At 35.7% G+C, this 25713-nt stretch overlaps 2 protein-coding genes across 14 annotated transcripts in view; one reads left to right on the top strand and one right to left on the bottom strand.

Moving 5' to 3' along the window:
* PAM (peptidylglycine alpha-amidating monooxygenase) overlaps nt 1-25713 on the bottom strand; it is a 285194-nt gene that overhangs the window by 236105 nt on the left and 23376 nt on the right. For 12 of the 13 annotated variants that reach the window (XM_024120931.3, XM_024120939.3, XM_024120945.3 and 9 more), the window contains exon 2: nt 8967-9074. The exons of the other annotated variant lie outside the window; for it this stretch is intronic. The gene's annotated coding sequence lies outside the window, so the exon portion shown is untranslated. The remainder of the gene's footprint in view (nt 1-8966; nt 9075-25713) is intronic. 13 annotated transcript variants of the gene reach the window in all.
* Nucleotides 13616-25713, top strand: part of LOC102975608 (uncharacterized) — a 38357-nt gene continuing 26259 nt past the window's right edge. Inside the window, exons 1-2 of the mRNA XM_055086896.1 lie at nt 13616-13833; nt 16340-16390. Of these exons, the coding sequence (XP_054942871.1) occupies nt 13616-13833; nt 16340-16390 (269 nt within the window). The remainder of the gene's footprint in view (nt 13834-16339; nt 16391-25713) is intronic.

Here is a 25713-nt window from a genome sequence, read left to right as displayed (position 1 = left end):
TCACAGAGTATACTGAAATCGTCCCTTGGGAATAAGGAAGAGGAAATAAATGCATAACTAACATTGTCATATGGACAGAACTCTTGGATGGAGAGAGTCAGGCCTAGGCAGTAGAGAGAAACCTGTGTGTCTCATCACTTAGTGTTTATTGATAGGGCACATTGTGGTAGAAAACTTGAAACAGAAAACTAACTTTTCAAGGGAAATATTCATTCATGGCTCTTCTATTTAAATGTTGTAAATGGTTCTACAATATTCTTTTCATAAAGCTGAACACAGCTGGCTTATCCTTAAGGAGCATGGGTATGTGTTAAAGGAGAACTTTTACGAAGCGCTGATTTCATTTGTCACAATAATAGAAGCATTATTTTTATTATCAAATCTGGAGATTTTTGAAAAGCATTAAAAGTATGAAATTAGTATGAAATGATGGTTATCAATACACTTTAAACTTCATATATCCCCCTGTAACTAAATCTTTGTTTTAACAATTTAAGTTTTAATCTCCCTAACATGCAAATTCTCAATGTAACTTGGCCCTTCTTTCTAAAAATATCTTCCCATAACCTCTTAGACCTTTCAAATGTTAATACTGTTTTAAACTGGATAAAATATACAAAGTATCAATAAAAAATACATAATTCACACTCTTAGAAAACTGCATTTGTGCTGTGACACTTGACAAAATATTATAAGGAATTTGTATATTTCAAATCATTTGAAATAAAAAGCTCTACTGTGTTTGCTATTGCTACTTACCAAGCAGAGTAGCCAGCATTACATTGTACACCCACAGTTATTTTTATAAGCCCATCCCATGTATGTGCGCATACAGACGCACACAAACACATACACACACTTTAAGTACAAACTGTAAGTCTGTTCTAGGTAATTGGCTGAAATGCTCCCATATACTATGTTTTCAGTCAGTAGTATACCGTAGAAAGCAAGAAACCATTCATTCACCTGAAAGAGAAAAATAGAGGCATTTGGTAATTCTCCGATATGCAAAACAAGGCACTTACCTTCCATTTCTAGGGATGTCTTAAATAGAACTGGAAACCAAGCAACGGGTGAGGGGCTTTATTGCGGGGTGAATCATCCCCACGTAGATGCTCTGAACAACCCCTGTATACATACTGACATCATCAGGAGAGACTTGGAGGCAGAGGATACTATGGTAACCAAGCAATGTGCTGGGAGACAGAAGCCTTTAATTGCTTTAACAACTTCCTGAGGCTCGAGCTACCAGGCTTGGATTTACTAAGTAGGAAATGAAGGTTGTCACAGAAGCAGCGAGTGTGACACAGAGCAAGGGGACTCAATGAATTCTGAATCTATTCACTGCAATGTGACTTTTTAATGACAACTGTCATTACATGATTCCATTAGCAATATTCTTCTCACAGCTGAAGCTCTGACGAAGTCACAGGTCAATAAATAATGCTCCCAGGTAGCAACAGTATTAAGTATTCATAGATGGTTTTCTCACTTAACAAGCATTAATATTATTACATTACAAACATCCTTTTTCTTGAGGGTGAATACTTGATTCCCTTTGAAAAGAAAGCTCACATCTGTGCCTTCGGAGGTCACAGTACTGATAACAATGAAAACTGATGCTCTGCGTTTACTTCTCCAGGAAACGGCATCTGCCCATTCCATTTAACTCCGAGCTCCAGTAAATCCAGGCCAATACATCACTTATCCAGAAAACACCCCCAAACCAAATGCCCAATTATGACACCCAGATAAAATCAGAAGAAATCTACCATCTTACTGCTCCACAGTCTTCCTGATTAAGTCTTCTATCACAGGCAGAATTACTTCTACTTCTAACAACTCCCAAAACTATACATAATTTAAATCTTCCCTTTGAACTATTTGTCCTCCCGTGCATCTGGCACCCCATTCACAAGAACACAACCCCTCTTAAAAATACCAGGTTTAAAGTAATTGCTTAAAATAACAATGTTTCAACATCAAACTGAGTCTATAATGATATATCATGCTTATTTGATCAGATGTGATGTTTTAATAAGTATATAATTTATCATCTGTACTATAAAAACTATTGTTTTCTTCTCTATATTGGATTGACATGTTTTTAAACAATACCATGGTCTAATTTTTTCTACTGTAGTAGAATACTGTAATTGCAAGAATAATCAAGTAACTTGACAGATCCTCTTTAATATACTCATAACACAATAAAAAATGAAGGTTGTCATTCTGTACTGTATACTCCAAGCTACTACAAAGAAATTATTATTATCTCTATTTCAATTCAGATGAAGCTAAGCCTGCCTTTTAATGTTTCCCTTGTGAGTAAATACCATACAAATGTATGGCAATAATACTGCTTACAAAAATAGTAAAATGGAATACCACAGCACCGATTTACAGTCTGGAAAAATATAGAGAATTTTAACCTAATCGACAAGTTGGATTTTTGCTACCATAGAGGTTGGGGAGAATTCTGAAAATAGAATAGTAAGGTCAGCTCTCATGAAAAACATAATAATTCAGTTTTCCTTAATTTAGGTAAAGTGAAAAGGCTTTCCAACAAAATGGAATTACTCCTTTCCTTTCACTTGTTTTTCCTGAGATACCGAGTCTGAGAAGCAAAACATGCAAAGTTTACCATGAAATTCATGGAAATAGTGTGTATATACATATATATGTGTATATATAGATGTGTGTGTATATATATGTATGTATATATATATGTGTGTGTGTGTGTGTGTGTGTGTGTGTATATATAAATATATATATATATACAGACACACATTAGGTTGGCCAAAAAGTTCATTCACATTTTTCTGTAAGATCGCATGGAAAAACCTGAGCAAAATTTTTGGCCAACCCTCCTATATATATGATTCACACACTCCTCTACATATATATATATATATATATATATATATATATATATATATATATATACATATATATATATATATATACACACACACATTATATATATGGTTCAAATTTTAAAATAAATGCATTTGTTTATTTGAAAATGCCCAAAAGATATACACCCAATTTCTGAGAGTGGTTACTTCTGGCAGTTTCAATTATAGACTGAGAGAGTCCTCCAATTTTTATATTACATAATTTTAAACTTTTAAAAGTTTTTCTAACCACCATGGATATGAATTACTACTGTAATTCAAAATATGAAAATTCATCTAAATGTGTTCTGAACTTGCAATCCTGATTTACTTGCTCTCAGAGAAAGCCAATGACAGCTTCAGTGGACTAGATCCTAACATACTAGCCAGACTATTTCAAGGTTGTTTCAAACAACTCTTACTGGGAGATGATCCACCTGTCTAAACAAAACAGGTGGGAAACAAAAAGGTTGGGAAAGGTAAATAAAGGTTATCTGGACAGCATGCACACAAAAGGGAACAGGTGTATCGACTACTCCAGAGATGGGATGGTCATAAAGTAAGAGTGCAACAGTAAAGCTAGTTTGCTAGGGTTTTGTTTTTTGTTTTGGGGGGTTTTTTAAATAAATTTTATTTATTTATTTATTGGCTGCGTTAGGTCTTCGTTGCTGTGTGCGGGCTTTCTCTAGCTGGGGTGAGCGGGGGCTACTCTTTGTTGTGGTGTGCGGGCTTCTCATTGTCGTGGCTTCTCTTGCTGCAGAGCACGGGCTCTCGGCGCGTAGGCTTCAGTAGTTGTGGCACATGGGCTCAGTAGTTGTGGCTTGCGGGCTCTAGAGCTCAGGCTCAGTAGTTGTGGTGCACGGGCTTAGTTGCTCCGCATGTGGGATCTTCCTGGGCCAGGGCTCGAACCTGTGTCCCTTGCATTGGCAGGCAGATTCTTAACCACTGTGCCACCAGGGAAGCCCTCTGCTAGGGTTTTTTTTTTAAAAAGGTAGAGTTTAGAAAAGAGTCTCTCCAAGTCCCTCACGTGCTGAAGGCTGAGGCTAAGCAGAATGTCCTAGGTCACCAGCTCCTGCGCTGCAGCACTCATCCACTGGGCTGCCTGCTAACCAAAAATTACTTTTGAGTGTTCTTGAATTTGATCTTAATATTGTAATTGTTTTTTGAAATTGTCTATGTTAATCACTATGATCTTTTCATTGCACTGGTTCTTCTTATAAATATGTAATTTAATTAAATATTCTATACATCATTAAAAAAATAGCCTATCCAAAAATAAGACCAAACCAAAAGATGTCCGCCCACTACAGAAGGCTGAAGGGAATATGGAAGACGACCAGCAGGAATAGAAATCAAGTGTCAGTGAGACAAATGGCCCCAGGTGGCCAGATTTTGTGTCCTGTTAAAGATGCTTGCTTTAGGGAAAAGGGGCCTCGTATCTCCAACGTTCATTCCCTAAATCCAGGCTTTATTTAGTTTTTATTCTCCTCTTACGCTACAAAAACAGCTTAATGTGTCACGTTCTCATGAGTGTTCTATTTCCTCTTGCCACTCCACTAAATCTCTTGATCAATGCAATCTCATTCCCACCTTCTTAGGGAAGATGATAAACTCTTTCTTAAATGATAACTACCTCCTTTACTTGGATTCCCAAGGATAGCACAGAGAAGCCCTGTGAAGCACACACCCACATTAGGCCACTCACAGCACAGAGCTGGGAGCTAGGACAAAGTACCGCATAACAGCACTAGCTCCACCAAGCTCTGACATTTTTTCTGGATAACTGTATACCCCCTTTTATCTGTCCTAAATGTCAGAAAATCCACTTCTTATTTCCCAATGGATCTTAAGGCTTCACAGACATCCAAACAATATTATAATATCTCAGACTGAAAGACAACAAAAGTTAGAAGGTAAAATACTCTTTCACAGGAAACAAAGACACAGCAAAGAAATCACCCCTTGACTGTCGAAAGTATTATAAATCTCATCTACAAACCACCTTAATTCTTAAATTGAAGTTTAGGGTTCAACGAGACTCTGAGCTTAACTTATTTCTTCAACTAAATTCATGTTGGCAAGTGCCAATTCAAAAGCAAATGTAAGTTAAAGCACCACTTCTGAGGGGATATTTGGCCAGAATTTCTAAAGCCTTGACTAGTCAGCTACAGTGCCTCCTCCTGGAAACCACCTTTCTGATAAGGCAAAACACCTTCCGTTCTATTTTTTTTTTTTTTTTTTTTTTTTAGGTAAGAAGTGGATTTATTTAGAGAAACACACTTCCACAGACAGAGTGTGGGCCATCGCAGAAGGTGAGAAAGGCACCAGGGTATGGTGTTGTCAGGTTTTATAGTGGTGGGTAATTTTACAAGCTATTGAGTGGGAGGAGTATTCCAGCTATTTCAGGAAGGGGTGGGGATTTCAAAACACCCTCAATTCTAACCCAGCTTTGCCTCATGATTTACGTTGAACTTCCTCTTAGCCCAGAGAAGCAACATTCTTGGCTCCCCTGGTCTTAATACAACACTTTTCCTAATTCCAATTAAAGATAGTATAAGGACTGAAAAATGACAGTGTATATGGGATTTTATTATTAGCATATGAGCTTAAATTTGTTAACTAAAACAAATTCATACTGATTTAATGAAAAAGTATCACACTAACTTCCAATGGCAAAAGGGTTCTAACTCTCCATCACTGGCCAAACCCACTCGGTGGCCAAATTTCACAGATGTATCTTCTCTTTGCTCCAGCCCCACAGTTGCCCCTCTAGCTTAGATCTTCTCTATCAGTCATCTCATAACGCTCTGGTCCATGGTCTTCCTGACTTCAGTGTCCCACCTCTTTAATCATTCTTTGTATCACTTTGTCCTTAATGAGTCTTCACAAATCATGGCCTTGACCAGGTTACCACAAAACTCAAAATCCTAAAAAGCTCCTCCTGTGCACCACTGAATAAAGTGCAGAGTTCACAGCTTCCATGTGAACGCATCTTTGCCAACCTTACCTCCAGGCACCTTCAGCTACAGTCAATTAGACAATCTGATACACTAATATGTCCCCATACCTTCCCTCCTCTAAGCCTTTGCTCTTACTGTCTCTTCTTCCTGGAATCCCACACCTACCTCCTCATTCCACCGCCGCACACACACTCCTCCTGTGTCTCCTCCCTGGCAGCCCAAATCCTACCATCCTTCAAGATCTATCTCCTCCATCAGGGACTGGTTCCACACCAGAAATTCCACAGTATTCTCCACCTGGCTAACTGCATTTAAAACATTCTACTACCTAGTTATTATATTGCGTCTTATTTCCCTCTCCCTTTAATCTTCTGAAAAGTAGAGACAAAGTCTATATTTGCCTCCTATTCTCAATATAGCACCTATGATTTGCCTTTGGCATTCACTTGATAGATATTTATGGAATAAATAAACAAAAAAATGTATTATGTCCTAATTTGTTTCATTTTCCAAAGTGATTTTTTGATTTTCCAAAAATTAAATTATTTTACTTAATCTCTGAAACAACCTAGTGCAGTAGGGTAAGGTAGAAATTGGAATTTCACCTTTAGAAATGAAAATAAAAAACAAGAGTCTCAAAATGATGCAATGATTTCTCTTGAACCACATAGCTTCTAGGTCCTCTGGTTCCCCAACAGGCTCCTCACCTGGACATCTACTGCTTCTGATGAAGGCCAGAAAGGAGGTGCTTTCATATTCCCTCACAACAAATCCACTGTTTCTGAAGAATTAAGGCCAGAATGGCCTTAATTTTTCTTCCTTACCAGTGACCCATGGCAGAGTCATTCACATCACCATAATATTCTCAAGGCAACTCCTGAGGCTTGGGAGAAACATTTCTTATTACCCGTTTCTCCTCCTTATATCTAGCTACAAGCCTACCTTTTCAAAGGAAAAAAAAAAAAAAAAGTATCTTATCTCATGATTCAGCTATTCTGGGCAAATCCTTGACTTTTCTAAACATCAGATCCTCATTTTCAAAAAGAGAAGAACACTAGTACTACCTCATACTGTAGTTATGAAGATAAAGATAACGCATAAAGTACTGGCACATCAAAAGCTCTCAATTAAAAAGTTATTACAATTAATAATAATGAACAAAACCACAGAGAATCAAATTATACCACCTTCTTTGAAAGGCTTCATTTGTATTCCAGTACAGTCTGTAATTGGGTGATGAGGAAACAGAAATTGGCCAAGTAAGAGCTTGAATAATTAAGTGGGGACCTTAGTTTTTTTGTTGTTCAAAATGAGGGTGTTGATCTTTTCCAGTCTAACATTCTATGTGCTAGGAAAGCATTCTAAGGCAATGTTTTTGTTTCTTCCACACAAATATCTGCCCTCTTCTGCAACCAAGCCCATCAGAGTGCCCAATGTATGGGTACTTTTCTTAGTCCCTGTAATAGACTGAAATTATTCAAAGTTTTGTCCTTAAAGAATTTAAACTTTGCTTTCATTTAAACATTCAGGATCTTTATACTACCACTGAACTCACCCATGAGTCAATTAACTTTAATGTTTTCCCAAAACTAAACAATGATTATAAAACCTTCAATGTTTTGAATCTAAAAGTCAAAGGAATTACAGATGATGGCTTACTCTAATACCAAGAACTTATTTCAACATTTCATGATTCTAATTTTGATTATAATTCCCAAAGGAAGCACTGGATTAAGTTCTAATATAGTTTCTCTAAAGAAGCCAGTTTAAGATAAATTCCCATTTTAGTCTCTCAATTAGTGGAACTTTAAAATATCTTTTCCCTGGGATACAAATAAAGAACTCTGCTGAAAATGTACAGCATCTGTATGAGTCCAAACATAGATATTGTTTTCATGAAATAAAAGGAAGCATAAGAGGGGTTAAAGATGATGCCTGCAGCCAAAGACCAACTGAGCTGAAAGGGTCTGACAGCAGGATGTGGGTTATAATGCCTCTGAATGAAATCCTTTTGTGTGAGGGTCTCACAAAGGGCATCCAGGCAGGACTGTGTGTGTTTGGATTTAAATTAATCAACCAGTCAGTTCCACAATGCTAAGATTCCTTCTGTTTAACAGATTAAGGCAGGTTTACTGGCAGTTCCCAAATGATGTCAACAGCTTCTAAAAGGTCAAATGCAGCAACGCACACCAAATGTCCTAGAGTAAAGAGCACCAATAACTCTTCCCTCTATAATCTGCTAGGTGTGACTTATTAAATGCAGTGGATTATCCCATTTTAATCAGCTGTCCTGGTATAAATTTTCTTTTTTTCTCTTTCCCCAAAAAGCTGAAACACATTTATACATTTTAATGATATACATTGCAAGACCGCCTGTTTTATTCTATAGCATATCTGGTTAAAACAATATAAATAGCCCAGCTTCACCACCGCATCTTGCAAGGGGGTTGGGTGATGGGGCAGAAAGGCACAGAGGTGGAACTATTTTAGTCAACAGGGGCCAAGTACAACCAAAAGCATTATCTGTGTTGTTAGCACAAACTCACAAAAAGAAAGTTATAGCTGCAACCACTGCCAAGTAAAAAATGCTCAAAAAACAGCATGTATATAAAAAGGAAGGACCCTGGCCAGGTGGAAGATTCCATATGGGTTCAAACTCATGGATTCTAGCCCTTTGGGAACTTCCCTAAAATCTCATGTTTCACTGTTTTTCCCAAGCAGTAAAGGACTGAATGCATTCATGTAAAATATTAATCATGCGTGTCTTGGGCACTGAGTCGAAAAGGAAAAGGGAAGAGAAGATAAGCCAAGGATACTAGAGTATAAGGTGATCAGGACCAGCTCTTGTCTGACAATGCTGTAGAAACATTAACCGCTGGCCCTGGGACTCAAAGGAAGCTCCAAGAACCAACATGGCCCCCTGCCTCCCACTGATGTTCCTGACCTTCAACTAAGGAAAGGAAGGCACTGTGGCATAGGTTATTAGAGCACAGCATTGAGTCTAAATCCCAGCTCTGCCACCTCTAATCCCTGTGATCTTGGGCAAGCTACTTAAACTCCCTGATCATCACTTCTCTCAACTATAAAACTAAGGAAAGAATAATCATACCTCTGAAGGTTGTTCAGAGCACTCCTGTGAGCCAGGCACAGTTTCAGGTATCAGGAATACAGTGTTGAGTAAACCATACAAGGCCACTGATCTCAAGGAGCTTGCATTCTGGGTTGGGAGATAAAATAATAAACAATTAAATGAATAACATGATTTTATATATATGGGAAAAGGCTCTGAAGAAACACATCATAAGATGACAGGATAAAAAACTGACTAGATGGAAGAATGACAGAGTTGTCAGAGAGAAACCTCAGTCTCAGTAGAAATGGCATTTGAACAAGGAGAAGGAGCATAAAAAGAAGCATAGAAGCATAAAAGAAGATGCATAAAATAAAAGGACAGAGCCTTCCAGGCATAGCGATCAGCAAGAACAAATGTCCCAAGACAGAAATGAGCTCAGGATGTTCAAGGAACATGAGGAAGCCCAGTGTAACTGAAGGACAGTGAACAGTGAGCAATAAGTGTAGACACCTATTAGACGGTTAACTGGAGTCAAGTAATAAGGTAATTCATGAACGGAGCTTGGGGTACAGAGCTGGAAATATAAATGTGGGAGTAACTTAACACAGTTTTCTGTAAAGCACCCACCACAGTGCCTGAACATTATGATTATGGATAACCAATCTCTCCATTCCCACTTTTCCAAATAAGTAAATTGATATTTGCATTAGGGAGACTGTCAGCAAAATAGAAAAAAAGAAGGAAGACAGGTAGCATTGGATTGGCTCAGGGAAAACAAAGACGTTTTATGTTGAGTGCCAACTTCTACAAAATAGTAGGAGCTTCCTGCTGTTCTGAGTTGAGCAGGATTCTGAGGCCAGCTATGGCCAGTGTAACAATGTGTCTCATTACTTGCAAAATATATAAATGTAACAGATTTACAAGGCTTTGGAATTGGCAGTTCTTGTTCACTATAGGTTTAAAAAATTTTTAATTTTGGTAATTATTTCTCAGAATAATAATATGAATTAGATACCATCACTATCCCTATTTTATAGTTTAGAAATTTGAGGCTCAGAGAGAATAACTTATTTGCCCAAAGTGACCAGCTTTCCAATAGTTAAAACTGAGAACCAAATTTGGGTGTCTCTAACTCCTAAGACCATATTCCTACCTACTGTCATATACATGCGTAATTTTGCTAAATACGTTCCTTATTTGCATTCCCCCAACTGCACTTTAAGGGTCTTCCCAATGGGGCCTGGCTCCAGGATGGAATATCTTGTACTGTCATCACTCTAGCTCTGGCATGTTCTCTGGTTTCTAAATTCTCATGTCTCATTCGGAAGGAAGCATCCAGGCACAATTCTTTTCTGTATTGATGTTGGTGGAAAACATCGTATTCATTAAAATGCCAAATCCTATTTGATTTAGTGATTAGGTCATCTTATAAGCAAGCTGACAATTTTAGCAATGTCAGAATTCCAAATTATTTTAGCAATCACCTACCTATTATTCATCACCTATCCTATTTTTCAGCTGATAGGCGTCTCATCTAGCTGTATTTAAAAACACACACATAGGGACTTCCCTGGTGGTGCAGTGGTTAAGAATCTGCCTGCCAATGCAGGGGACACGGGTTTGATCCCTGGTCCGGGAAGATCCCACATGCCGTGGAGCAACTAAGCCCGTGCACCACAACTACTGAGCCTGCTCTCTAGAGCCCACCAGCCACAACTACTGAGCCCGCGTGCTGCAACAACTGAAGCCCGCACGCCTAGAGCCTGTGCTCTGCAACAAGAGAAGCCACCGCGATGAGAAGCCCGCGCACCGCAACAAAGAGTAGCCCCCACTCGTCACAACTAGAGAAAGCCCGCGCGATCAGTGAAGACCCAATGCAGCCAAATAATAATAATAATAATTAATTAATAAAAAAACACATACCTACACTATCAAATTAAGTTAGTGCCACTGTTGTTATTGTTACCTCACCCACAAAACAACATATTCATATACTTTGACTAAAGAATAGAATTTTTTGGAGGTTAGTCCTAAGGAGTAGGAATTTTATTTTTAAGGATTCCAAGGCAATAATAAGTAAAAACTCTTGTACAGCTTACAGACTTACCACAACATAGGCAGAAAAGCCAAAATATATTTAACCCTGAATTGCTTTGTCCTTTCCCTCCACCCCATGCTTTCTTTCCCTCCCATCTATTTTCTACGAGAGAGCCTCATAACAGGAGAAAAGTATGCCATATACTACCTTGATTTGATTCCAGAAAACTAACCAGAATTTGAATTTTTATTAGCAAGAGCCATAGGCAAGAGCAATAATACGCTATACCTATCAGAGTGTTTAGTTTTATTCATGAACCCATGCTGGGTTAAGAAAAAAAGAAGAAAAGCTAACTTCAAAGCATTATTGAAAGATGGTTAACTCTCTAGCCACAAATGAGAATCACAAGCTACTTTGATGTGTGAGAATTTTTAGTGCCTAAATTTAAAGAAAGGATATCTATGATACAAGTTTAACCATTTAAAAAATTTCAATAATATACTTCTTTTGCATCTCGAAAAACCAGTAATTACCTGAGGGAATAAATAAATTAGAACTCAGCCTCAGAAATTAAGCCTTAAATGCAAAGCATACGAACAATATTCCTCCCTCATCATACGGTTCAGTGGCAAAATGCCAGCTCTAATATGTTCAGTACGGGAAATATAACTCTTCATATTGTCATTTTCTCACAGTCATCACTCCACAAGGACTTTGGGCATTAACCAAGCTGCATACACACCTTCACCTCAAAAATTCAACTAAGTATAAATCGGAGCATTACTCAATATATAAACTATGTGGCACATGACTGCAAAGACTGTGATTGCACAAAAACTTGTGCCGATACTTAATTTGAAACTAACCTTGACAATGACCTAAAATCGCTAACCTTCGAACCCTAACCAATCTCTGTCATTTATATAGTGCATGCCATGGTCTACTTTCACACGACATTTGAGAATTATTATTCGGTATGTATAATTTTTAAAGGTTGTATGAAAATAGGCCATGGAATATACTGTATAAGTTTCAAAAGAAAATGGAAATTACTAAGGAGAAAAGTGAGTGGATTAAAATGTGTGATTTTTCATAACAATGGTCCAAAGATATGGGAAAGGTGGAAAGTTGACACCACGTACTTTATATGGCTTTTCACTTATAAATATATTAGATCTGATATTATTTATTAAAATACTTGTATTTACCAATCTGAATACATTTAAACAGTCTTCAAACCTAAATGCTGGAACATCACAATTTTCTCTTCTCTCTCTTACCAAACTGACATGTCCCCATCAATAACTACTTGGAAAAATATTCAAGGCAATCTCAAAAAGAATTATTGTGCTTCATTATGCAAAACAAAAACGCAGCTTTTAAAAAGTACTCTGTCTGACATTCAGTTCTGTATGCTGCTACAGCAGGTCAAAAGCCATTAGCCACCTACTGAAAATACATACTAGGAAATAAAATGTCCTTCAAAATTATTTCACATACAGTATTCTCAAAGTAAAATGGGTGACGTTATATTCTGAATGTTTAAAAATGTGATGTCTCAAAAAGAAATACACTCACCATGTCAGAAATTAATTTGAACATAGATTTAATAATGGTCATATAATTTAGAACACTCACATTAGATAAACAAAGTACTGTGTCTGCTATGAGAGAAATGAATACATAAAATAACCAACCATCTCAACACTATATGGCTATTATTTTCTCATTTTCCAATAAAAGTAACAGACTCAATATGATTCCTCGGATACTTAGGACATTCTCACTATTCAACAGTCTTCTGGGGACTGACCCAACAGTCCTCTTGTATCTTTAAGACATTCTACAAATCTATTTGGGCAGAAGAAGCAAAATAGGAGCCCCTGTGCTACTGGACATTAAAAAGAGTTCACAAGTCTATCTTATTTAACATTTTGAAACTTGGCAATGAAGTCTATGGTTTTCTATGATTTTTCCACGAATAGATTCTATTAGCAATTATTAGCTAATTGGCCACTTGGCACTTTGTACAACCAGGTACGGAGCTAAGTGCTTGACACATCTTAATGCATTTAATCCTCAGAACAACTTTATGATGTAGATAATATCCTATTGCCATCTTACAAGTAAGGAAACCAAGGCACCAAGAAGTTAAGTAATTTGCTCATAGTTATACAGATAGCAGGTGGCTACTTTTCAATGAGGGAAACATAGTTTATAGAATGTGAGGTCCCAAATAGGATGAGGAAACCTAGGGAAAGAAACTGAAAAAGGCAAAAGTACAAGGGGAGTCAATAACAGGATGGAGAAATGCTTTCTCTTTCACTATCTTCTTTAATCTTAGCTGGCTGACTATGGTGCTTAATAAACAAAAATAAAGAGGTAACATAATCGTAACCCAGTTTTCAAGAGCAAAGATGACTCCTACTTAAAAACTAGGAAGCTCAAATTTTCTTGCCGTACTTAAAAGATGGATTTCTGCTGTGTGGAACTGCAAATACCCAATCTCACTGCCCAAGCTCTGAGATAACATCTGGTAGATAAATACACATTTTGGTGCCAAGTCAGATTCATATTCACAGGCTGTAGGGGCAGAGATGGGTCTATAAGAGCCCTAGACTATTCAGCTATAAACCTGGTTCCTAACATGGATCCAGGGCAACCCCTGATGACTGACCTCCTGAAGGGTCAGTGGGGTAACAGACGATTAGTTCTAGAGGTTCCACCTCTCATGGACTTCAGCCAATCTATACCTGTTTATAGAAATCTTGAACTGGCTCCCCAATATAATGCCACTGTCTCTTCCAGGGGCCCTATTCCAAAATCTATCATCAGATCACAGGAGTTTTTTGTTGACACCATTGGGTATTTGGATTTTGTTTGATTATTTAATAAAAAGACATTTCTCCCTTAAAAATAATATTGCAGGCCTCTAAATCTCCAAGTATAAATTAAACAAAATAACTCCTGGTTAATAAAATATGAATTCAAACAAAATGCTTCTGTTGAAATGGAGTATCTAAAATATTTCAGGAAAAAATTCACTAATCCCGCTGATAATAAGGTTGGAAAAGATTCCCTTTTCCACACCCAACCCAAAGGAAATTGAATCCCTGCTTTAACTGGAGACTGTTGCTATTTGTCTTATGGGTAAAGGCCAAATTATGAATATTTTGGGGACTTCAGTCAAGAATCAAGGTCAGTCACCAGACTTTCTCCCATATCAACAACACAGCGGCAGCATGAACACAGATGTTCCTTATCCCTTTCACCATGATTTTTCAAACTCAGTTTTCCCTCTCAGAGCAGCTAAAATTTCTTCGTTTGTCAAAAGCATAGCCATTAAGAAAATCACTTAGCTAATAAACAAGGAAATTAGCTAGCAGGCCTGATACAAAACAGATAGTAGCAACACTAACAGCAATCTGTACACACAAAGTAAGGCAGCAAGAGCGGCTCTGATAAGCACTTTTAAACTGCAAGTGGTACTCAAAAAACTGAGTGTCACTAGTACTAGGGGTCAGACAGCAGTTGTAAACTCTTCTCCTTGTCTCACTTGGTTCCCCCAAAAATCTCAATTAGTTTTGAGTTTTATCGAAGTATGTGAAGAGAAAGAAAGCAGCAGAAAGAAAGCAGCAGAAAAGAGGAAACAGGGAAAGTATCTGGGCAGGATAACTCTTCTCCCTCTCCAACCACTTTTCTGTATCTTCTTTTGTCAATGTTTGAAGGAACCAGCTAAACACTTGTTTAATTTTGAGAAAAGCTACATAACCTAAATAAACAACACGATGGAAATAGGACTTGTGAATCCCATGAAGGATGGTGCCAGATTTTGAAGCACATGATTATCAAGCAAAAAGATAAGGGCAGAATGTTTGTATTTACATTTTACATGATCAATAGATATGTATTTTTAAAGCTAACAATCTTTAATTTTTTTTTTTTGCTTTTAACTTGTATACAATTGGGTTTCTATCCTCTACAGTAACTGATTATGGAATAAACAGTTGAAGAGTAAAAAAATATTATACACTCAATTTTTTGGTGGGGAAATTGTAAATTTTACTAAATTTCGTATTTCATCAAAATGTCTTTAGTTCTCTACAAAAATTAAACTTTTCCTAAAAGTCTACATTGATATCTCCTCTCTGATTTTAAAATAGGAAGCTTCCCTGATTTAATCACTTCTTACAAAATGCTTGAAATGCTTTTATTCAACCCTGGGTTTAATAATTCCTCCCTTCAGTTGGTCAGAAATGTATCTAAATCAGTAAGAATCTACTTCTGCCAATTCATTCCAGGAAAACATTCATTTCCACCTGCCCAAATCGCACCTCCGCTCCAGGCTGACCCTTCCTGACCTTCACTGAGATGATGTCTTGCCTCCCCCTCTCACCTCCATGTTACCCAGTCGTCATAAGGCTGCATGACCCTCAATACACCAGGAATAGAAGAAAACCAGTAACAGTAATTCATGTTTAAATGATCATTTAAATTAGCTTTACAAAATAGAGTCTCAAGTGGTAACTAGCCAAGGATAAATAAACCACTTCACGTACATTCTAAATATGGGGAAATTATATATATATATATATATATATATATATATATATATATATATATATGTATAGCTGATTCACTTTGTTACAAAGCAGAAACTAACACACCGGTGTAAAGCAATTATACTCCAATAAAGATGTTAAAAAAAAGGAAACCAAAAAATAAATAAATAAATAAAAATGTGGAAAAAAAATTCAAAAGTATTAAATAAGTAATGAATTTTAGTTAAAGTTCCCCTAGAGATCAGTGAGTATATGAATATTTTTAATGAATTTTAAAAAAGAAAGAAATGGGCCTTTAATTTGTTAAGGCAGAAATTCTCAGGTAAATATAATACAACACATTCAATATGCTTCACATATTGCTGAATTTTTAAGTTTTAAGTTCAAAATGTAAAAATCATCTGCTCTAACTCTAATCACTTTACAAAATTGATAAATTAATTTTGTATATAAATCTAGGATAAGAGTGTTCCTATAATTACTTAATTCATTGAATATTTTCAAAATTCTTTTAAAATCTTTTACTAGTTCATTTTCTTAAATGAGGAAGGATATTACCACATCACTTAAATAAAATGAGCTTTAAAATAAAACCACTACTTATGTACTTAATATACTGAAGTATATTAATATATATGTATATAACATACTTAAAATACTGCACTAACCAACTTTCTAAAAGATTTTCCAATAGTTTCACATTTTTTTAAATTTCCATTTACAAAAAGCTTTTGATTTAAGCATTAAAATCAGAAACACCTAGACACTTTATATAGATATTTAAATGTGTATCTATGTGTTTTTTCTAGGAATTTTAAAAGCAAAGAAGCAGGTGTTCTAGAAAAGATTCACAAGTTCAGGTAAGTTATCTTACATAATTTTAAGAGGAAAAAAGGAAAAATAGGTCTAAGACATTACTTTAGTGTAGAAAGAAAAAAATGTATGTATTCTGTTCCTATGAGGACCAAGACTCCTAACTGACCATGATGCCAAAGGGGAGATTTTTTTTTTAGAGAAAAAAAAAATTATCTCCATGTTACTTGATTAAAGCTAAATTCCACTTGGCAGAACCCTTATCTGCTACTGGAGACTTTTGTGTTACCATTTTTTTTTCCAAGATGGCTAAAGAAAGCACATTTCCTGCTCACAATCAAATTATCAGCCAGTATGAGATTACCATAAGCCTCAAAAACTGTGAACCTGTATTCTGATTTGCAAGAAGAATAAACCAATGGTAATTACATGCTACAAATTCTTCACTTGATAAAATTATGGTTTGTAGAACTCCTTTAGATAGGGAGTACCTCGAGTGTATTTAGAAGAGATTTCAAATTACTAAATTTGCCATAAAATTATGTTAGTATACTGCCCCCTTCCAATTCTTCATAATGCCAGTCAATGGCAAATGGGTGACCATGTACCATATTGTTTTTGAAAGCTTATGCAAGCCAAGAGATCTTAATAATCAATTGTTTGGTAAACAGATAAAAAGGCTTGTTCATTTGTCAGGTGTTTTTTATACAAATACATTCATTTCCTGGAACTTGGTAAATGCTTGAAAGTAACCTTATAGTCTCTTCACATGCCTTTTATCACTATTGAATTGGAGAGCAATTTATGACAATAAAGATTTCATTTACCTTTAATGTTTTTCTCAATGATTTTGGCATTACTTGTGCCAGCTCCCATATGTTTTAACATATACACAAACCCACATATATACACACATCAATGTTAACTTTGATATATCTGAAGTGAACTTCCTAAATTCCATAATACTATGTGTAAATATAAATTATAACTCCAAAACAACAAATGGTTGTAAACTTCATTCATGGAAAAGAGGGCCAGAGAGTTGCTCAAATACTTTGCTGTAAGAAATACTCAATAATCAATTTATTATTATCTTCCTTATTAGGATGGGGAAAACTTCTCTCAACGTTTGCATATTGCTCAGTAAAAATGTCAACTGCTGTTGCGTTTCAGCAATACTTGGTTTAATGGAGCACACCCAAATGGAAATGTTCACTACAGCTACACTTTCCTTCGAGAAACGCCTAGCATATCCTAGATAAAACCCTAGAGACAAGTTATCCGAAGTTATCTGGTTACGTATCATAAAACTGAATGCTTTACAACTAATTGACAGGGTAAGTTTTTCTCACCTGAGGTTGGAGGAAGGTAATTTACCTTATCTATCTTGTATTCAGGAACAAACCCCAAATAGAGTTAAGTAATCTATCTGAAGGGTTTCTGTTGGTTTTTTTGTTTGTTTGTTTGTTTTCTTGGTAATACTTGGCAAAATGTTGAAAACAGAAAAATCCACTGGGGAAAAAGTAGTTGCAAAAGAAACTACACACAGCCAGGCTAATGTCTTTAACACATAAATACATCTCACAAATAGAAAAAAGGAACACATCAGATTAACCATGACATGAAGAAATACATATGTTAAAAAATCATATACAAATGCTCACCACCAATGCAAATTAAAATAAATGATTACAATTCTCCACTTCTCAAATTGGTGTTAAAAAAAACCCTAATTCTGGGATGGGCAATGGGTGTTCTGATACAGACCACTAGAAAAGTATAAACCTGCACAGTCTTTCTGTGCAGGACAATTTGACACATATATATCGAACGCCTTTGAAAATGTTCATATCTTTTTACTTAATTTTTATCCTAGGGATTTATTCTTAAAAAATAAATAGAGATAGGGAAAAGATTAATCTAAAAGTATTTTCATCATAGTGTCACTTATAATAGCAAAAAAAGAAGAATATTCTAAAATCCTAGTAATAGAGGATTGGTGAAGGCATAAAATCAAAGAAAATACAGCTACTTAGAAGGCAGCTGTGAAAGAATATTTAGGGATATGAGAAAATGTTACTATTTAATGCTCAGTGAAAAAATATGCAGGTTATTAAAATAGAATAATCATTACAATCCTAATTTTATGTCTCCCAGTTTTGTGTCTCTGTTTGTTAATGTGTGTGCACATATGCATGGACAGAACAGTAGAACTGCTGACACACAAACAAATGGTATCAGTGCCTATCTCTGCGTGGTAAAATAATGGGTAATTTATTTTTTTTGGCTGCGCCACATGGCTTGTAGAACCTCAGCTCCCCGACCAGGGATTGAACCCGGGCCACAGCGGCGAAAGCCCAGAATCCTAACCACTGGACCACCAGGGAACTCCCAATAATGGGTAATTTTTAAAATACGAGAGAGCTTCTTTTTTTGCATTAGCCAATATTCCATAATGAACAAATATAATTCAAGAAACAATGGGGGGAAAAAATAGTTACTCACAAAAATAAAACTGTATAACCTCTTTTACAAGTGATACTCAGTTTCTGATAATTAGAATAACACTGTTCAGAATAATGAAAATGTTCCTATAAGAGGCTTAAAATAGACTCTGTCCACAAAAATAAAGAGAAATGGCATCACTTCTCTGCCTGGCAAAAGCAGCCATCTGAAGCAGCGTTAGGTAACCTAATACCACGCTGTTTAGATAGGTTTTCCACCCCACCACTTGGATCCCAGGATAAGAGTCAAATTATCCTCATAAGAACCAGAGGGTTAGATGAAGAAGCTACTGTCTGGGACTTCCCTGGCTGTCCAGTGGTTAAGACTCCCTGCTTCCAACGCAGGGGGCGTGTGTTCGATCCCTGGTCAAGGCACTAAGATCCCACATGCCGCCGGGTGCGGCCAAAACGATAAAAAAATAAATAAATAAAAATAAAATATTAAAAAAAAAGAAGCTACTGTCTTAGTAAAATAAGCACGAAGATGGCCATGAGATCCACCATGATCTTTGTACAGCTATAAAATGGAGATAATAGCACTAGCTATCCTAGAGGCAGTCTTTCAGGCAAATAACTGATCATTTCTTGAGATAACATCAATATTGTTTTTATATCAAGAACAAAAATTCGTGGCATATTTTATAATAACTAAGATACATTAGTTCTCATAATCTAGTATATCTATACTACATTTTTGATTGCCTGTATTTTAAAGGTCATATTTGCTACCTATTCACTGAGCTTATAAGTAAGCTTAACGAGTTACAGCTAAGCTGATTATTTTGCACATGATGCTATAACTATAATTTCCTGAATAAACAAATATCAATCAACAAATATTTATTGAGCATCTTCCATGCTCCAAGCGTTATGTCAAGTACTGAAAGACAATATTTTTAAATATGGGCAAATCATTCCCCGGATCACATACAAGATAAGGAAAATGTGTTTTTTCCAAATTTAGTCTAATGATGACTAGTGAATATTTATGAATATGAATAGTTAGCTAACCCTTATATTTGTCTCATTAGTTTGTTCTCTAACTGGAAGCATTTTATTACTTTATATTACCATTATAGTAAGTTTTGTTTTCTTTAGTGCAGTAAAATATACATAACATAAATGTACCTTTTTAACCATTTTTAGGTGTACAGTTCAGCTGCATTAAATACATTCACACTGTCATGCAACCATCACCACCACCCATCTTCAGAACTTTTTCATCTTCTAAAACTAAAACTCTGTACCCATTAAACAACCCTTGGCAACCACCATTTTATTTTCTATCTTTATGAAGTTGACCCCTCCAGGGATCTCATGTAAGCGGGATCATGCGATATTTGTCCTTTTGTGTCTGGCTTATTTCGCTTAGCACAATGTCTTCAAGATTCATCCATGTTGTAGCATGTGTCAGAATTTCATTCCTTTTTAATACTGAGTAATATTTCACTGTCTGTATATACCACACTTTGTTTATCCATTCAAACATCGATGGACATTTGGGTTATTTACACCTTTTGGCTTTTGTGAATATCGCTGCTATGAAAATTGGTGTACAAATACCCATTCAAGTACTTGCTTCCAAATTGTTTGAGAATATACCCAGAAGTGGAACTGCTAGATAAGTTTTGCTTTTAAAAATACCAACTTTCAATAAACGTGTTTCTTGAGTTTTTAAAAATCAATATCATCAAATTTAGTCTCTACACTGAATTTTTAGCAGCAAAACAGCTATTTTATTTCCTTTCATTGTATGCTTCAAAGGCCCAAGTCAAAAATAAAAATACTTTTCATACCTCTTACTTGAAGGTGAATCTCCCAATAATTCCAGTGTTAGCTAACTTCCCTCTAGCAAAGTGCATCGCCCTTCAGTAATGTCGTCTATAAATATTCTTCCTGTTTCCCCACACCTTCTAGCCTCTCCCCTTGAGTGTCAACCATCAGGGCACTTAACCACCAAACCATTATGTTCTTGTAGCTGATATGTTCCCCTCCAACTATTAACACATTCTTATCTCACACATCCTGGTAACACATACTTGTTTTAATAATGCCACCACAATGCTCTCAGTTTTTCTGTTAAACTAATAGTTACTTAATTGGAAGAATTCCAGCCAAATGAAATAAAACAAAGCTGTATGTTTCAGATAAAATTATGAGCCTCTCTCAACACAATATCTGATTTTATACCATCATAAAAACCAGACGTAACATAGCCCATAATACAGATATTATCATCTGTTACTCAGTCGTGTTACAAAAGAATTCCACCTTATTTTTTTAAATTCATATGAAGGATTCCACTCACACTAATATATGCGTATTTTTTTAAAAGTATGTAAATATCAATAAGGCATTTCATTGCTGTTGTGAGTAGAGAAATCATCTAGAGATGCAAAGCCACCGTTTTTGAATCCCTAACTGTGAATTACTGACCACTTGAAAAGAGAAATGTAGCTCCTATCAAAAAGAAAAAGTTATTATGCCTTGCATGCAATCCAAAACTTTATGACACCAGTGGCATGATGAAGTTATTAAAGTTTTTCTGACAAAGTAAAGACCATAATAACTCACTGCCACCTTCATCAAAGCTAGTGAGTTATGGAGTATGTGAAAGGTAATTACCCTTTAAGTAAAGTATGTGGGCGGTTTCTTATTATAAATTTTTATCTTTAATACATAAATTGCCACATTTTGTTAACAATTTAAAGTAGGCTGAATTATGTGATTAAATTATAAAAGAAAATTACTTCATATCTGTTCATTTCTCATCTAAGACATCAAACATATGACTTCTGTTACTAGGGTCCAGTGATTTGTTTGAAGTCAATCAGAGCTGTGGAAGTACAAATTAACTGAAATAGGACTTCCCTCAAGTATTTTTTTTTAATTTTTTATTTTATAGTGGAGTATAGCTGATTAACAATGTTGTGATAGTTTCAGGTGCACAGTAAACCCTCAAGTATTTTTATAGTGAGAAAGAGCAAAAGATTTTTCACAGATGTGATATAATTTTAGTTCTTAAACCAAAAGCTAATGTATCTATTTTGCCTACTGCCAATGATGATAATAGCAACCTTGAAATGTCTATATATATGTATCATTTAATAAATCCTGATTTATGCACTTACTATACATGCTAAATCATGACTTAGACAATTCCAATTTCTTAGATGGGGAGCTACAAATAGATACTGAAAATACCCAGTAGTTCTGAGAATATCCAATATTAGTATTTATCTATGTAAAGCCTGACACTTCCATTCATTCACTAAGGGATCCACACCTCTAAAATTGCTACTGGCCCCCATCCATATCATGAAATATGGATTTCCTTGATGAGAGTTGCACAGTAGTTTCCTTCCAGGAGAAAAGCTGATTGGGGTCTTGTCAGGGCCGATGTTAGACACTTGTACCATAAAGTGGCATATTTTCAATATCTTTTTCTGACCCTAGGAAGTTTGTCCCAACTGTGGACCATTCTCAGAACACAAGAACTCCAAGTAGCACAGGAGAGTGTTAGATATATTTAGAACCTGGCTGGACATATGTCCAAGATACAAGAGTTCTGTGGATCTGACAGGGCCTAGACATAGCATCCTGAATTACATCTATCCCTCTGCTGCCAGTTCCCAACCCCTATTGAAATAGGTTGAAAAATGTGGATTGTACCACTACTTTGAGGAGGATAAGTAAAATGTTAAAGATGAAGCATTTCTCCTTGGCCTTTACACCAGCATAATGATTTCTAAACTAAGGGAAGATTTTAAATGAAATTCAGATCATTATAATTCAAGAGTGGTGAGGAACAGCCTTAATTTACAAATCTCAGATGCTTCCAGAGGCACTGACTTCTTCTCATTGTACTGTAAGGGTCAAATGTATCCTGTGGGAATTACCATTGTTATTACTAATTATAATCACACGTTGCTTGGTAGCTTTCCTTTATATAATTTTTGATGCGGAAACTGTTACGATATATTCTCCACCTTTACACTATGCATCAAAAGAGTAGTAATTTACTTATTCCTGTTCAGAGTAAATTATTGACTTGCTACTGACTATGCTCAGAATGAGGATTAATGAAACATGATTTAAAATCGTAAAGAATTTGGAGCCCAGTTCCTCCTAACCCTCAACTTCGAGCCAAAAATCTAGAACGTGTCTAAATTAAAACGTACATTTTAATTTCTATATGTTTAGAAATTTCTATATGTTTTTGGTACATATCTACATTTTCTCCATGAATGATTCAGAATTTAATTCCTAGAAATCTGCTGGTTTGTAATCTTTCCCTTCAATGTTCAGAAGTTCATAAAGCTGACAAAAATAACATAAGAAAGACTCAGAAATTATCAATAGCAACAATTTAGAAAATAAGACTAAGTGGAGACTGAGAAAAATTGTTTCCAATATTAATAAGAGCGTACATTTACAGATTACTAACTAAATGCTAACCACTTTCCAAAGTACTTTTACAGGTATTTACTCATTCAATGCTTACAAAAAACCCTATAACATGGGTAATATCAAGTTAGCCGTTTTGTAGATGAGGAAACCAAAGCACATGGAGTTTAAGTAACGTGTCCCAAGTCAGACCTCCTCTAAGTGAATGGAACTCAGCTGGCTCCAGAACCGACAGGCTTAATCATGACACAAAACTCCCTCCTTTAACAGCTGCAATGAGAGATTTATTCTCGTTTTTTCCATTTCAATTCTTTCTCTGAAAATGAATGTGTTTGGTGTACACTTGACACAAGAATGTAAAGTAAGTTTATAAAAAGTAACTTTTCTTTTATTATAATTTTGCTAACGTATTCTACAGATTCTATTAATTACTACAAATAACTTCATATAAATGATGCAAATATAAGAGATTATAGACTTTAAAATTCATCATCTTTGGCTCAATCTGAAATGAAGTGGACATGTTTCAAAATAAATTATTTAGTGCATATATAACCATTAGAATGAATGGTTTTAAAATGTAAATACCATAGTGAGAATTCCCAATGCCATCCCCCCATCTCCATTTGCTTTCAAAGTTCTAGAACCAAATTTTCAACTAGGCAAGACATCTCCTGAATGCTTTAGGGCACCGCATATTCAATACTTTTATCACTTCCCCAAGCTTACACTTTCTAAAGATATTCCTGCCTTATTTAATAACATGGCTTAATCCACTCAGAAAGAAACTTATACTTTCTTTGACCAAGTTCTCTCCTTCAACCTCAATGCAATCATTCAATCACAAAATTCCACCAATTCTGTCTCTGAAATATCTCCTGATCTATTACCTCCCTTCATTCCTCTATTCACTGCTCTAGTTCTTAGTTCCATCTTCCCACACTCACGATCCTATAAAGATAGCAGCTTCTAACAGGTTGCCTTGTCCTCTAGTTTGTTCCTTAAGTTCCCCACATATCTAGCAGAATTATCTTTTAAAACACAATTTTTTGAAGCTTTTAAGTTTCCAGTTGTTTATCACAAAGGTTCCAAACTTTAAAGTACGTTAGGGCTTGTTAAAACAAACACAGATTGCTGGGGGGATACCTCCAACTTTCCAATTCAACAGGACTGGGAGGGGGCCCAAGAATGGACATTTCCTACAAGTTCCTAAGTGGTGCTAATGCTACTGAGCCAGAGAACACACTTTAGCTTCTGAACTGATGTTGTGCATTAAAATTACTTGGGGAAGTTTTATAAAATACCCTGCCACACCCCAAACCAATTATCAATACATACAGGCACAGGTTTTGGTTTTTTTTTTTTCAATCCTCCAGGTAATTCTGGTTTGCAGACAGTATTATATACTTGAAATTTGCTAAGAGGGTAGGTAAGTGTTCTCACCACACATGAAAAATGGTAACCAAATATGGTGATGGATATGTTAATTAACATGACTGTGGTAATGATTTCACAATGTAGACATACAGGAAAACATCAAATTATAGACCTTAAGCATACAATTTTTATTTGTCAATGATACCTCAATAAAGCTGAAATAAAGCCAAATTTAACCAGGTGTCCTCTATTTTCATTTTCTAAATCTGGCAGGCCTACCCACATTTTCAATTCAAACTGGGCCCTACAAAATGTATAACCAATCCTGATCATGACAACAGATTTAAATATTCATTTCATAAGGCAAATGGATGAACTGAGTAATAAATGTCATCGGCTAAGATTATACTGAATGAAAAACTTTCTTGCTTTTTATTTGAGCATCATCCTTTCCTGCCCTCACACCCCCCCACACAAGCACACCCTGATGTACAACTTTCCTGCCAAGTCTCCATCTGCGAGAAGGTGTAAAAAAAGCGGTACTGCCAACTACGAAATAAAAACTTGGAAATGGAGACCCATTAGAGTTTCAGATACAATCAAACAATATGATGAGAATAACAGAAAGAAAACTTAAAAAAGAAACATTTTTCACCAGAGCACAATTTCTTAAAAATAAGAGTTAAGTGGAAAAAAGAAGCCAATGTGTTGCCTGTGCCAATATCACCAGTAAAGTATAAAATTAGAGACAGAGAGCAAGGGCTGGGAATACAGAACTTAATTGATTCTGCCTTTTCTCCTACCTGAAACTTAAAAACCTAATATTGACTTTGGAAATATTTCTAAACCCTGTGATGCTATTTTCATTTTTAAATATTATGTGTGAAAGGTTTGCATCCACTTCTCAATAAATATAGATGTTTTTCCTTCAAGTGTCTTGCTAAAATAAGGGCTGGATTTTTTTTTCTTTCTTCTTTATAGCTGTCAATCATATATATTATTTGTGTCTACTTCAAACTCATTGTAAAATAAAGGATTTCAAAATCTTCTCTCCTTCCTCAGGGGGCATAACGAAAGGTAAA

This window comes from Physeter macrocephalus, chromosome 8 (genome assembly GCF_002837175.3).
Source record: "Physeter macrocephalus isolate SW-GA chromosome 8, ASM283717v5, whole genome shotgun sequence".
Taxonomy (NCBI): Eukaryota; Metazoa; Chordata; class Mammalia; order Artiodactyla; family Physeteridae; genus Physeter; species Physeter macrocephalus.
Note: the sequence above shows the minus strand (reverse complement) of the source record. Positions and strands in the feature narration are given on the sequence as shown.